The sequence below is a fragment of the Macaca fascicularis genome, chromosome 13, assembly GCF_037993035.2.
Source record: "Macaca fascicularis isolate 582-1 chromosome 13, T2T-MFA8v1.1".
Lineage (NCBI taxonomy): Eukaryota > Metazoa > Chordata > Mammalia > Primates > Cercopithecidae > Macaca > Macaca fascicularis.
Window position 1 is genome coordinate 113,335,411 of NC_088387.1, and position 16,011 is coordinate 113,351,421.

A 16,011-nucleotide genomic window follows, 5' to 3' on the forward strand; every position below is an offset into this window, starting at 1 on the left:
TATGTCACTGGGCCGGACACATAGGAACGTCTCAGTACACATTGACTGAAGGATGACTGTGTATTTCACCTAACACTTGGTGGTTTCTGCCTTATGTCAGGTGATGCTAAAATCACAGCAGTGTTTTTGAAGGCATTCCCGGTAACTCTGAGTTCAGCTGCGTTTCTAAGGTTTCTTACATTCATAATCCATTTATGAATGCCATGGTCTGGTGGAGTTGTTTTGTGTTTTTTAAAATGTTTATTTCAATAGCTTTTGGAGTACAAGTGGTTTTTGTTGCATGGATGGATTATATAGTGGTGCATTCTGAGATTTTAGTGTACCCATTACCCAAGCAGTGTGGGTTGTACCTAGTGTGTAGTTTTTTGTCCCTAGCCTTCCTCCCATCCTGTCCCTTCTGAGTCTCTAACGTCTATTATTTTACTCTGTGTGCCTTTGCTTACTCATAACTTGGCTCCCGCTTATAAGTAAGAACATATGGTTGTTGGTTTTCCACTCTTGTGTTACTTCGCTTAGAATAATGGTCTCAAGCTTCATCGGAGTTGCTGCAGAATATGTTATTTTGTTGCTTTTAATGGCTGAATAGTATTCCTTCGTGTATATAAACCACATTTTCTTCATCCACTCCTTAGTCAGTGGGCATTTAGGTTGGTTCCACGTCTTTGCAATTGTGAATTGTGCTGCTATAAACATGTATGTGCAAGTGTCTTTTTCATATAATGACTTTTTTCCCTTTGGGTAGATACCCAGTAGTGGTCTTGCTGCATCAAATGGTGGATCTACATTTAGCTCTTTGAGGAATCTCCATACTGTTTTCCATAGAGATTGTACTAATTTACATTCTGGTGGAGTTGCTTTGGATTGGCTACTTCCAGACAGGTTCCTCTCACTTCAGATTCTTCTTACGGACTCAGTTTCTTCTTAGAGACTTGTCAGAATTGTTTTTAAAGGATGACTCTAGTTCTGTTGTGCTAAACATTTTAATTGTGTTCATTTATTAAACAAATATTTATAGAATTTAGTATATGTGGGGCACAGTCTGATAGTAGTAGCTAATGTATTTTGTGAGCCCTCATTCTGTCCAATGCATTGGATTAAGCACTTTACCTAGATTAACACATTTAATGCAGGTTGCATATCCCTAGTCTGAAAATCTGAAATCTGAAATGCCCCCAAATCTGAAACTGAGTGCCGACGTGATGTTCAAAGGAAATGCTCACTGGAGCATTTGGGATTTTGGATTTTTGGATTAGGAACGTTCAGCTGGTACTGCCGACACTCCCACATCTGAAACACTTCTGGTCCCAAGCATTTCGGATAAGGAATTCTCAACCTGTACTTCTAACCCTAAGAGGCAGAGAGCAGGAGTTACCTGAGACCTCACAGCTGTAACTGTGCGCTTCCCCAAGTCTTTCTGGGGGCCAAGAGCCTGTCCTCTGTCGCTGCCAGCTGGGCAGTGGGTCTGAGATACGAGAAATATAGAACTAAGTATTGTAATTTCCAGATAGATTTTAACTTTTCATTGAAATATCTGTGAGTATTTAGAATAACGTATCAATGGGAACGTTATAGCAGGGAGAAATTTTTCTGCAGTGTTGAATTTATCTTTTCTATTAAAAAATGTGAACAACTTATCAACATATACAATCTCAGATAAAGGCTTTAATTAGTTCTAATTGTGTCTAGTAACCGTGCTAGGTTTTGGGTGGAAAGCTTTGAAAAATCACTTCTGATATTTAGCACTTAAACATCTGCTACATCTGTTTGTTTAAGCCTTTATACCATTTTTATGTCTACTATATGACTATAATTTTTTTAGGTAACTTTTTCAATAGGTTTTCTTCTTTTTTTTCCTTGAGATGGAGTCTCGCTCTGTTGCCCAGGCTGGAGTGCAGTGGCATGATCTCGGCTCACTGCAAGCTCCGCCTCCTGGGTTCATGCCATTCTCCTGCCTCAGCCTCCTGAGTAGCTGGGACTACAGGCATCTGCCACCACTCCTGGCTAATTTTTTTTGTATTTTTAGTAGAGACAGGGTTTCACCGTGTTAGCCAGGATGGTCTCAATCTTTTGACCCTCGTGATCTACCCGCCTCAGCCTCCCAAAGTGCTGGGATTACAGGCGTGAGCCACCGCGCCCGGCCAATAGGTTTTCTTTTACTTTTGATTTTGAATGTATTTTCTTAGCCTTTACTCTCATAATGCCATTTTTAGTGTTTAATGCAAATGTAGAATGAAGAAAAAGTGTTAAGTGTTCGAAAGTCATGTGTTTCTAACGTCATCATGAAAAACTCAGGTATATTAACCCAGATCTTCATTATCCAAAACCCTTATTATATAAGTTATCTTAAAATATTTAACATTGAAACAGTATAGAACCCAAGTTCTACAATGTTTGGAATTGTTGGAAACTAACACCAAAGACAATTTCTTGAAATAGGTGTTTTAATATGTAAGAAATATATGTTTAATATGTAAAAAAATTATTACTTTTGCAGGTTTACAGTTTATTTTATAATATAGTAAGAGCATTATGTATAGTTATATTTTTCAAACAAGTCTGATTATTAAAGAATTCAGTGAGGGATTGCATTGGGAGTTATACCTGATGTAAATGACGAGTTGATGGGTGCTGACGAGTTGATGGGTGCAGCACAGCAACATGGCACAAGTATACATATGTAACAAACCTACACGTTATGCACATGTACCCTAGAACTTAAAGTATATATATAAAAAAAAAAAGATTGAATATGAAAGCCTTAAACCATCACATCAAGCCACAGATCAATCATAGCCACCACACAGAGAAAATTACCATTTGGCAGCATCCATCATCTTTACAAGTACTACCCACATCTGACTCCACCTGAGCCAGCATTGTTGCTGCTTGCTTCTATCTTCAGTGAGGCTGGAAGTCCACAAAAGGGTCTTATTCCCTTTACTGGGGGAGGAGAGGAGCACAGAAATGCTTTTCTGAGGGGTAACTGTCTTTCCAATCCTGGATTCTCTTGTCAGCTCCCTCCTCACCCCACATTTTATGAAATCAATAAAGAACTGAAGCTCTCCTTGAAAAAAAAAAAAAAAAAAAAAAGAATTCAGTTTACCAAAAAAATTACATATGCCTTGGCAGATCAAGTAGCCAACTTTTTCCAGAAGTTGATTTTTTCAATAAAGGTTTGTGATTTCAGAATTTCAAATCAAAATATTTAAACACTTTTTAAAATATAAGAATAAACAAAAGTGATTTGTAACAAAAATGCTAGCTAATTCAAATGCTAAGATGATGTGGAGCTGCTGGTGTAAAACCATGCTGCAGAAGTGGCTCCTGTTAGCAATATTCAAAAAGTCCACAAGATGGGAGCATTTCACTACAAACATTATTAGCACATTCGGCCAAAAATAGGATGTAATACATTTTGCTTTCCCCTTCCGTAGAAAAACAAGTGAGAGTTTAATGAAAGATTGAATTTCCTTTTTCGTTGTTGTTTTAAAAAAAATGGCTTCAGGACATTTTTCAGCACTGAGAATCTCTATCATAGGCAAATGAATGGTTTTCTATTCATATAACATAGTTTTTAAGTGTTGTGCTACTTTTGTCTCCTCAAATTAGTTTCAATTAACTTTTGGGAAAATAGTGGCTATGAAAAAAGAGGAGCGTAAAGAAATTGATCTGCTTACAAATTTGCCTTTAGTTATAAAAATATTAAATCCTAAGCATTGTAGAACTTCAGTTCTATACTTTTTAAACATTAAATCTTTTAAGAGAACTTGTATAATAAAGATTTTGCCTTAATCTGAAACATATTCATAGATCTACTTTGAGTTCAGAGCCTCCTTTCTCTATGCCTGTTATTCAGTTTTATTACCCAACATTTGCATTCTATATATGATTAATGTAATACACTTAGATTTCTTAAAGGCGACAATTGCATAGACAATTCATCCCTTGGTAGCAACTTATGATATTACTAGTGGTGCCTAAAACAGCTATGAAAATTTGATCTCATGTACTTTTGTCGGAACATTTTAAAATATCAAGTATAAACTCTTGATGCCAAAAAACAGGCTTTGCTTTTTAATGATAGACACTATTTTCACGTGGAGTCAGTTATGAATTATTTTGCCTCTCTTATCACTTTACTAAAGTCTTCTCTCATTACCCAAGGTGACAGTATTGCTTTGTCACCTGAATTACTAATATCTGATTACTTGCGTGGTCGTAACTGGGTAGATACCACGCAGTAATACACTGGTTTTTAGACTTTTACCCCAGTGGAAGCCTTTTTCCAAATCTTATGCAGAAGTCCAATAAATAAAGCAGAATTAACATAAGTTTATTGATTCAAATGATAACATTTCCTAATAAATTCAGTTCATGAGAAAAATGAGCTATTCTGAAGAATATTAAAATTGGAGAATTGTGGATGACTCTTACAATCCTAAATTGGTTTAAACATCTATTTGTTTCTCTAATTAGTTTTGGGACTGTAACAGTAAGAAAATCCTAAATCATGAGAAGATACAAATGTTACCAGTGTTTAAACATTCTTTGCAATGACAGGATGTTTTCATTTAATCTGATCTAGAAACTTGAAAGATTAATTGGGAATATTGTTTTATAGGGGAATCACCAATAGTATCTTGGAGTTGTTCACATTTCTTATAATTATTTGAGGTGCTGTCTGCTTCTCTGACTCGGTGAAAGTCATGTCATGCAATTTTTTAATGATTTTTACAGCCTTTGCTCAGGCTTCTAGTCTGTAGTGTAGTGAATGGTTTGCATAATTTTGTAAACAAAAAAGTGCTGATCCGGATTCGGAAAAAATGATGAAGGAAATTAAATATGTCCATAAAGATGGAGGAGAAGCTTTATTTCCAAGTCTGCAAAAAACTGAAACTAAAAGAAAAATCCAGAATGACTTATCAGCACAGCTTATATGTTGATCTTCTTCAATGTGTTAAAATGTAATATGTAACAGCATTCTTTTCTATTATAGTTTTAAGGAGTAAAAACGTGTAAGTCATTACCTGAGGGATTTTGAGCCATGTCTGTGGCTCCTGTTTGAACTGGTGCAGTGAGCAGTCGGCAGCTTTTGAAGCAGTCAGGAGCAGGTACCTGCTGTGCCGCTGTATCCATGATGGGGCTGCATCCGTTGCTTACCTCTCTGAGACTTACTTTCCTCATTCTAAAAATGGAAATAATAAATACCTCATGGGATGCAGAGAGAGAAGTTAGATAAACTAGGTAAAGCAACTGCCTCAGAGAATGGCAGACAGTAGGTATTCAGCCAATTAGTTCTTTTTAAATTTCCTTCTCAATTCTTCATAACTTTTAAATATAGTTTCCCTGTTACAGTTTATATAAGAAGAGGGATACAGAGCCCCTAAATGTACCTTCCTCAGAACATTTGACATAATAGACATGAACGAAGACAGTGCCTTACCAGTATTGTGCTTGAACCTAGGCAGATACCCCTTTGAGTTTTTATATTTTACCCTCCCTGGTTGTTGATTCTTTTTTCATCCATCTAGTTGCCAGAATTGCAGCCTTAATGCCAAAGACAGTTTGTGTACATGATGACATTCTACTGAGTTTAAGGGTTTTTTTAATCCTTTAAGTTACATACATACAAGTTTCCTTCCTTCATATAAAAACGTAATCTTGAGCCCTGATGTTCTGGCCAAGTAGATCATCTTGGAGATATACACCCTCAGTGGGAATAATTTTTGTTTAATGTAGAGTAGTCTCTTCTGGTAAGTGAGATAATAACTTTGTTTAGCTCTGCCGATGTTTTCCATGGCAACTTATATGAGTGCTTTTATGGTTTGCACCATTTAACCCTAATCACACCATCCTTAAACACGTAAGTCAGACACATTAGATACTTGCAAATGTCTTCTTTTAAACCAGAAATAAACAGACAAACACACTTGAAGAAGCCATGCCATGATGATCTATTCGGCCTGCAGAGTATATAAGCGCTTCATTGTTTCCTAGTGTAGTTACTCAATAGGATGCCTATGAAATGCAGACTTACTTTTGTAGACCTTGAAAAATGAGTGTCAGTGAGAACACCTGGCACTGTTCGCGTTGTTGTCTTGAGACTATTCTGTGACCACCGCAGGAGCACAGATGCCTCTTTTCTCTTCCAGCGAGTTCTTTTCTCCACAGAGAGCTATCATGTATTTAATGCAGACTTCTGCATGGGGACAGCTTCAGCTCTTGGTACTTTATTACTTCGGCTGTGGCAGACAAAGTGTCTACTTTCTGACCCCCTCAGCTAATGTTCTTTCCAACATGGTGGGAAAGGTGACTCATGGAATAGTTATGAAAATACTTTTACAAAAATATTAGGAATGATGAAAACTTACAGATGCAGCAAAGGCAGTGCTCAGAGGGAAATTTATGGCTGTAAATGCCTACATTAAAAAAAGAGAAAGATACTAAATTAATAACCTAACTTTACACCTTGAGGAACTGGAAAAAGAAGAGCAAATTATACCGCAAGCTAGCGGAAGGAAGGAAATAATAAAGGTTCGAGTAGAGAGAAATAAAATCGAGAATAGAATAACAGTAGAGAAAAGCAATGAAACCACAAGTATTTTCCTTGAACATATCAACAAATTGACAGATCCAATGTGGAAGTCCAGGCTCAGAGGCAGAGTCAGAGGCCAAGGTGAGCAGAGGTGCCGCGAATTGGAGTTGCTACTGAGGCCAGGACCTGTTCCTAAGGATTGGTGAGGGTGAACAGGGCTTAATCACGGTAGATTTTTCTCAAGTATTTTTTTTCCAGTCTGTTTGGAACCTGGGAAGTGAGGGTTTTAATTTGGGGATTACACAGACAGGAAAAAAACACAATTTTATGCAGATTACAGGTTGGAAAAGTCATTACTAACGTTTCTATCATCAGATTTAATGTTGAGATGGTAACTTATAAAAACCATGCACGGCTGGGCACAGTGGCTCACGCCTGTAATCCCAGCACTCTGGGAGGCCAAGGCAGGCAGATCACCTGAGGTCAGGAGTTCGAGACCAGTCTGGCCAGCATGGTGAAACCTCGTCTCTACTAAAAATACAAAAATTAACCAGGCGTGGTGGCCAATGCCTGCACTGCCAGCTACTCGGGAGGCTGCGGCAGGAGAATTGCTTGAACCCAGGAGGCGGAGGTTGCAGTGAGCTAAGAGATCGCACCACTGCACTCCAGCCTGGGCAACAAGAGCGAAACTCCATCTTAAAACAAAAACAAAACCAACTAAGAAAACATAGAATTCCAAGTCTGGGATTTAGGAGGACAGAGCCATACTGAAGATGTATGTATTCAAACACAGATGTGTGTATTCAAACACAGATGCTGTGGTGCAGACAGTTGTGACCAAGACCGAATTGGCATTTCCAAGTCAGAGTTAGTTGCCATGTTGATGGAGAGCTGAGCAAAGCCATTTTAGGGTCATTTCCAAATAAGCAGGACATGGAACAGGCCATGACTCCCTCAGAGATGCACATTCACTTGGATTATCTGCCTCAAAGGACTGAAAAGGCAAATATTCAGAACTTCAGCAATCAGAGGCACTGGCCTTCATGAGACAACGGAATGATTAGTTGAAACATTAAAGAGCAAACAACAGTAGTCACTTCTGCTCCTCTGAAATGAAGACGGCCTCACATATCCCTTTGGAAACAGTCAAGTGTACTTCTCATGACTAAAGGTTAAAGCTGTATGACTGTTGGCATTTACTGAACTGACTGTGACATTTGTAATAAATAAATATTAAAAAAAAGATATTTGGTTGAAAGGGTAATTCATCTTGATTGAGCCAATTGAGTGTTCTATGTTGTGGGACATGTTGCTTCCCTGCTTTCTTAATGTTAAGTACACATTCCATCTGTGTGTGATTTTTATTCAAATAGTCCTATTAAAGTATGCACTTTTATTGGGGAAAAACAAACCCTATTTTTTGAACCAATGGTTGCATCTTGTTTGTATAACACTAGTAAATATCTTAACTTTTTTTTTCATTAAATGAATTTTGAAAGATTGCAGTAAATAGAATAGGCTAGGAAATAGTGTGGGTAGCATAGTCTTCATTTTCTTAATTGACTACTTTATATTAAGCTGTTTGATTTAAAAGCTTTTGGATGTAGGCCTGATGTTGAGATCATTATTTTAGTGGTTAACTTTTATCTGCGGCTAACATCGTACTCAATAGTGAAAGACTGAAATTATCCCTCCTAAGTTACAAGAACAGGACAAGGATGCCTGCTGCTATGAACAAATGCTTGTGTCCTGCCAAAATTTTTTATGTTGAAGCCCAAACCCCCAGTATGACGTTATTTAGAATTGGTACTTTTGGGAGATAATTAGGTTTAGATGAGGTCATGAGGGTGGAATCCTCGTATGGGATTAGTGCCCTTCTAAGAAGAAACTAGAGAGCTTCTCTCTCTCTCTCTCTGTAGTGTCCTTGATGTCAGGACATAGGAAGGGGATCATCTGCAAACCAAAAAGAAGGCCCTTAACAGAATCTTACCATCTGGCACTTTGATCTCTGACTTCCAGCCTCTGTAACTTCAAGAAATAAATGTCTGATCTTTAAGCCATCCCGCCTATGGTATTCTGCTATAGCAGCCTGAGCTAACTAAAATACCCACTTTCACCACAGCTATTCAACATTGCACTAGAAGCTTTAGCCATTGCAATTGGACTAGCAAAATAAATAAAAGAATCCAAATTGGATGATTCTTCTATATATAGAAACATCCCAACGAGCCCACAAGAAAGCTGTTAGAGCTAATTAATCAGCAGGTACAGATCAACACACAAAAATCAGTTGTGTTTCTGTACACCTTCAGTGAACAATCTGAAAGGAAATTAAGGAGGCAGTTCATTTTACAGTAGCATCTAAAAGAATAAAATACCTCAGAATAACTTTAACCAAGAAAGTTAAAGACTTGTACACTGACAACTAAAAACAATTGCCAAAAGAAATGAAAGATCTAAATAAGTGGGAAGACATCTTGTGCTTGTGGGTAGGAAGACTAAACGTCAGGATGTCAATACTCCCTGAAGTGATCTACAGATTTAATATTATACCTATCAAAATTCCAGTGGCCTTTTTTTGCAGAAACAGAAAACTGATCCTTAAGTTCATATGCAATTGCAAGATACCTCCTGCTCGGCTAATTTTTGGTATTTTTATTAGAGACGGGGTTTCACCGAGCTAGCCAGGATGGTTTGGATCTCCTGACCTCGTGATCCACCCGCTTCGGCCTCCCAGAGTACTGGGATTACAGGCGTGAGCCACCACGCCCGGCCCGGGTTTTTGCCTTTTCACAGATGGCAGTGGGCGTATAAATGGACTCCATTTTATCTTTGTTTCTGACTTTTTGGCTGCAATGCCAAGTGGCTGTTTTCTGTCTGTGTTCTGTCTGCCTCCCAGAATCTCCAAAGTGTTCTGTGCATAGATAGTATTTAATAAATGGGCATTCACTGGTAGAAAGTATTTGAGAGACTATTAGAAGGTAAATTTGTTTCAAGGTAATAAAATTATAAGGCATTTAAGAGTTTTCTCTTTAAATTTTTAAAGAGAATGTGTCTTATTTTTTAACACCCTACTAAATAATGACATTATTAGGCAGCTACTTTTAGATAAAATGTGATAAATAATACCTTCTTCATAAATTCTGCTCTAAGAATCTGTTTATATTTTGATTTAAAATAGAAGTCTTTTATGTAATTTAAAACCTCATTTTGAATGGAAGTGATATGAATAGTTTATGCAATTTCTGCCAAGGAATTAATATGGACTTTGTTTAAACCACTGTCATTTATAATCAAAATGCTTTTAACTTACATTGATGTTGGCATTAACAAGTATTGCTAGATTGGTAGCATAGAAGGAAGTTGCATTTAGACTTACTAGGAGCTCATTGGTGCCTGAGGTTTTATAACGCTTTCTTTGGGCCATTTAACTGCTGGCAACTTTAATTCACATGATTCATAATACTGGAAATTTAAAATCACTCTTAATTGAAAAGTGAAGTTACTTAAATTCTTTAAATGCTAACCTTTGGAAAAATATCTGAAAAATAAAGGCACATATGATTTTGATGGCCCACTGCCAAAAGATTATCATTTACATAAATATCTCTTTCAGCAGAAGAGTTTAATGTATTGAGCTCAGAAGGTTAGAATAGAGACTTCAATCTGGAAGCCAGCAGTAGCCTGTTGGCTTGTGAACAGCAGCATTGTTCATCATACTGAGAACACTGTTGCATTCAGGCAGAAGCAGAGCTGGCATTAAAATGCAGTTAATTTGTTTCATGTGACTTGTCAGCTGTGTGTTTTTATCTAAATCTTTCTAGCTTCTCTTTTTAGTATTTTGTGTTCAACTCCTGAAATAGATGAACTACCTATTTAACTGTTTAAGCTCTGATTTTATCGCCACTTGCAACCATTCTACAGGTTTTCCATTTCATTTTAAATATATTTAATAATCAGTTTGAACACGATTTTAGTGTATTAAAAGTAACCCCATCTCACATGGCTTTTCTGTCTTGTCCATGTGTCTGTGTCTGTAAAAGGAACTTTCTGAAATTAATTAAGATAAAATTGCTACCCTTATTTTCTCACCAGCATCCTATTCTCTTCTTGTTTGCTAATTGTGTTCTCTGGATTTTTCCCTTAGATGACTTTTAATATTTGGCTACTAGCCAAGTATTGGGTCTGAGCAGTAAAGTGCTAGTCCCAAAGAAATGCTATAACTGTTACTAACATTAGAATAAGATTCCCATTTCACTTTTTGAAGAGCATGAGAATCTTACTGCTCCTCTGCAACTGTGCTCACTTAGTTTAATCAAACAGGTAATATTCTTGTTTAATTGGAAAGATATATCCAGTGATTTTTAAAGAACTTTTTGAGGTATAATTGACATGCAATAAACTGCCATGTTTAAATTGACCGATCTCAGGAGTTTGATAAATGTGTATACCCACAAAGTCACCACCACAATCAAGAGAGTGAATGTTTCCATCAGTTCCAAAATTTTCCATCTGTTCCTTTGAAACCCTCCCTTGCCCCCCTCCTGCCTCACATTCCTAACTTCACAGCAAACCCTGGTCTGCATTGATACTTTAGATTGGTTTGCATTTTCTAGTTTTATAGAAATGAAAACATACTGCTCTGCACTCTTTGTTGGCTGGATTAATTTATTGAGAGATTCATCCATGTTCTTTGTATCAGTAGTTCATTTTTTTTTATTAGTGCTGAGTAATATTCCATTGTGTGGATATACCACCATTTATTTATCCTTCCATCTGTTAGTGGACATTTGGGTTGTTTCTAGTTTTCTCATGTACCCCTTGTCTTTTAACTTCTCTTTCTTTTTCTTCTCTTTATCCCTCAGTGATTTGTTCTTGCTTACTGCCTTAGATCAGGAATTGTCAACATTTGACCATTTTCGACCTACAAAAACTACGGTTTCATACAGTAGTGTTTAATAAATGTTTTTAAATGAATATTACTTATTTTTACATTCAAGAGTCTCTGCGTGATACAGAATTGTTTACATATTGCTTGAACTCAGTTATACAAAACATTCCGCATAATAAAAGACTAAGTGACATATTAGCAGGTGTGTCTGATTGGCAAAAGTATATGTTTTTCCTGTCTGGTTTTCTGTCTTGTGTATACACGTATATAGTAAGCATATATTACTTTTACAATAGGAAACAAACCCTTTTTAAAAAAGGAAAAACCTATACTAACTTTTTTTTAATTTGTGTAATTTATTTATAAGTTCTTCATTTCTTGTTTTCTTTGCAAAGGAAAAACCATGGTATTCTATTTAAAAAGCATGGGTTTCAGAACCAGTCAGATTCTCTTCCCTAGTTGTGTGACTTTGGGCAGTCTGTTTAATCTGTCTGAGGCCACTGTCGTCGTCTGTAAAGCGATAACTCAGTGAATCTTCACTGAGCGTAGCCAGCTTAGGTGACCTGGAGCATATGACATGCCTGTGCATGTGCGGCTCTCCTTCCTGTTTCCCCACCCACGTCCTGCCGTGGCCAAAGGCAGTAGAATTCTGGCTGTACACATTGTTACCTTTTTTTGTAACCATACTACTTTTTTGAGTTTCTTTCTCTTTTATTAAAAAAAAATTTTAGACTGGGTGAGGTGGCTCATGCCTGTAATCCCAATAGGGAAGCTGAGGTGAATGGATTGCTTGAGTCCAGGAGTTCAAGAGCCTCCTGGGCAACATGGAGAAATCTTGTCTGTATAGAAAAATATAAAAATTAGCCAGGCTTGGTAGCATGAGCCTGTAGTTTTAGCTACTCCAGAGGCTGAGATGGGAGGATCACTTGAGCCAGGGAGGCAGAGGTTGCAGTGAGCCAAGATTGTGCCGCTGCACTCCAGCCTGGGTGGCAGAACAAGATTCTGTCTCAAAAATAAAAAAAAAAAATTAAAAAAACCCTAAAAATTAAAAATAGATTTTTGGCTGGGCGTGGTGGCTCACACCTGTAATCCCAGCACTTTGGGAGATTGAGGTGGGTGGATCACCTTAGGTCAGGAGATCGAGACCATCCTGACTAACATGGTGAAACCCCATCTCTACTAAAAAATACAAAAACTAGCCAGGCGCGGTGGCGGGCGTCTGTAGTCCCAGCTACTCGGGAGGCTGAGGCAGGAGAATGGCGTAAACCCGGGAGGCGGAGCTTGCAGTGAGCTGAGATCCGGCCACTGCACTCCAGCCTGGGTGACAGAGCGAGACTCCGTCTCAAAAAAAAAAATAAAAATAAAAATAAAAAAATAATAATAATAATACAAAAATTAGCCAGGTATGGTAGTACACACCTGTAATCCTAGCTACTGTAGGAAGGCGGAGGCAGGAGAATCGCTTGAACCTGGAGGCAGAGGTTGCAGTGAGCCGATGTGTAATCAGACCAAGATGTGTAATTGTTGTATAAGTAACTTCAGGTGACATGCAGAATTTGCCTTTCTAATAGTGACATTGATAACCTTTTTCATTGATTTCTTATTTGAAGAATATCAAAGAATATTCCAACAACTAAGGATGTTGAGCCACTGCTTGAAATTGATGGAGATATAAGAAATTTTGAGGTGTTTTTATCTTCAAGGACCCCAGTTCTTGTGGCTCGAGATGTAAAAGTCTTTTTGCCATGCACTGTAAACCTAGATCCCAAACTACGGGAAATTATTGCAGGTGGGTATTAGTAGTAAATTTCATTTTTCATCTGAAGTCCTAATAATTTTTCATGTTTCTAACTTATTTGTATACATTTCTCCTGCTCTATGAAAAACCAAGAGGTATTAAACTAAGCACTACACAGAAAAAATAATGAAATTAAAGATTAGGAGTCTTGGTATCCTTTTGAGAATGTAAAGAAAATCCCGTTAGCATTTGTGGAACTCACTTTATTATGATCCCTGTCCCCCACCCCTCGCGCCCCTGCCCAAGTCCTTACTTTGGAACTTTGGAATTGGATTTCTTTTAACATACAGTCATGACTTCATGATGTCCATCCATTGTAATTTGCCTGTCACCAGTCTTCGGTTCTTAATAGGGATCTCTATCCAGAGAAGTAAGAAAATCTTTATATTACTTTTCAGATATTAACTTAAATCTGGGGACTAGAGCTTCAGGGTAGTGACATTAAGGCTTTGAAATAAATGAAGTTCTGGAGGTACCACTCTGTGCACATGCACACACATAAAACCTTCATTGAAACAGTCTTTTGTATGACCTGGCTCTGCTGACCTGCCTTTGAGTTTTCCAGGAACTGTGAAGAGATCACCTTAAACTACTTCTGTATTCTGTTTTCTAGGTACCTGTTACAAGGCTGATGTCAAAGGATATTACATGGCTGTGGAATTTGTTATTGTTGTTCAGAGGTGGATCAGTCTCATAATTTGCAAACCCACAGTCTTTGCTAACATTGTATGTGTTAATACCCAATATGAGTTATTAATAGTTGATAACATTATGAATCAAAAGAATTGTTAGAATATCTTAAATCCTTTAAGAGTTAGAGATGAGTCAGTAGTTCTTTTTTTTTTTTTTTTTTTTTTTGAGATGGAGTCTTGCTCTGTCGCCCAGGCTGGAGTGCAGTGGCCGGATCTCAGCTCACTGCAAGCTCCGCCTCCCGGGTTTACGCCATTCTCCTGCCTCAGCCTCCCGAGCAGCTGGGACTACAGGCGCCCGCCACCTCGCCCGGCTAGTTTTTTTTGCGTTTTTTAGTAGAGACGGGGTTTCACTGTGTTAGCCAGGATGGTCTCGATCTCCTGACCCTGTGATCCGCCCGTCTCGGCCTCCCAAAGTGCTGGGATTACAGGCTTGAGCCACCGCGCCCGGCGAGTCAGTAGTTCTAATAACTGAAGAGAAGAATCCAGATATTGGTGACTTCGAATGGTGAAAAAGCTTTTATGCAAAGTAGCTGGGCACTTCTCACTGAAAGGCCTGTGAGTTTTTAAGATTTTCTGTCTTCTTTTTTAATCTAGTTGGAATCCCTGGCAAGAGTGATAAAGTCATGTTTCTGCCTGGTAACTAAAGAAGAATGTGATAATTGGACTAATTCCTAATGTCCTGTTTTCTCTTGCCTTGTGGGGTCTGATTGAATCTTTCAGATGTTCGCGCTGCCAGAGAGCAGATCAGTATCGGAGGACTGGCGTACCCGCCGCTCCCTCTACATGAGGGTCCTCCTAGGGCACCATCAGCGTACAGCCAGCCCCCATCTGTGTGCTCTTCCACGTCCTTCAATGGGCCCTTCGCAGGTGGAGTGGTGTCACCACAGCCTCACAGCAGCTATTACAGTGGCATGACGGGCCCTCAGCATCCCTTCTACAACAGGGTAAGGAAGTTGGAGGCAGCTTTATTTTTAAGAATTTGTTCCAGGGACACCTCAGTTTTCTGCTTGTAGATTCTGTTACTGTTTTAAAACTGTGCTTTGGCTTTAACATAGGAAAAATGTAAAGTTTGAATGTAAAATATAGGAGTTTTTGGAAATCAAAATAATTTAGAATTTTAATGTGTTCTAGATCTCAAGAGGGTCTGAATATTAGATATTTTTTTCTTTTATTTAGTTTCTTGATAAGTAAATGGACTCCATAGGGTCAACAGTGACTGTCCTATGCTTCAAAGGAATCTGTTTCTTTGTTTATAAACATATATAACAAATATTCTATTTGTTATATCTTGTATAATAGCTTATATTGGCATTTAAAACAATGATAAACTTAAATTCTTCCAGTAGTTTAGTAAACCTATACTTAATATGCTTTTGTCTTTTAAATATGAGATAATAATGGGAAGGTACTGCTAATGAAACTCAGATGTTTTTCCAAATAGTAGCACTATAGCCTATTTTTAGAGTTTTATGTTATCTTCAGTCATCTATACTTTTTTACTTAATATAAATAAGATAATTTCCTAGATGAAAAGATGAAATGCAACTAATTATCAGTGGTATTCAGGCCCTGTCAAGTTTAGTAGGCCCAAGCTATATTCTCACTTTAATGACCTCAAACACTAACATTTCCTGTAGGAAAATGGAGCATGAACTTGGGGTTACACTTTTTGGGACTGTTCTCTTAAGATGCATTGCAATTTCTTATTTTGCTGTCTCCCTCTTTAGTCTAATTCGAGAAAACATAGGACCTAGTTAGTCATAGAAGCCTAGTGCCTAAACTGCCTGTGTAAATGCATTTCATATGAGCTGGGAAGAAAGAGAATGTAGAATAAAGATGACAAAGAAAGGATTCTAGAATTTAAACTTTCAGTTTTTGAAAAATGTTGCCCATATAAGTAATTAGGTACTGTTTAAAGAGGCCCTAGAAATGTTATTCCGTTTTTCTATTTGGACAAGGAGACAAAGGTGGAATAATAGCATTTTATCATGTATTCCATCTTTTAAAATTTAACTGTGTGGTAGGCAGTGTGAAATGCAGGGTTTTATTTACCATTCTTAAAATCTGCTGTGTAAGTTTACATACAATAGCTCTG

The 16,011-nt window shown here is 37.7% G+C and overlaps 1 protein-coding gene across 46 annotated transcripts in view; it reads left to right on the forward strand.

Annotated features, from left to right (window-relative positions):
- KIDINS220 (kinase D interacting substrate 220) overlaps positions 1 to 16,011 on the forward strand; it is a 117,680-nt gene that overhangs the window by 73,830 nt on the left and 27,839 nt on the right. For all 46 annotated transcript variants that reach the window (XM_045369842.3, XM_045369843.3, XM_074012404.1 and 43 more), the window contains 2 exons: positions 13,037 to 13,215; positions 14,637 to 14,860. In XM_045369842.3, the coding sequence (XP_045225777.1) occupies positions 13,037 to 13,215; positions 14,637 to 14,860 (403 nt within the window). The remainder of the gene's footprint in view (positions 1 to 13,036; positions 13,216 to 14,636; positions 14,861 to 16,011) is intronic.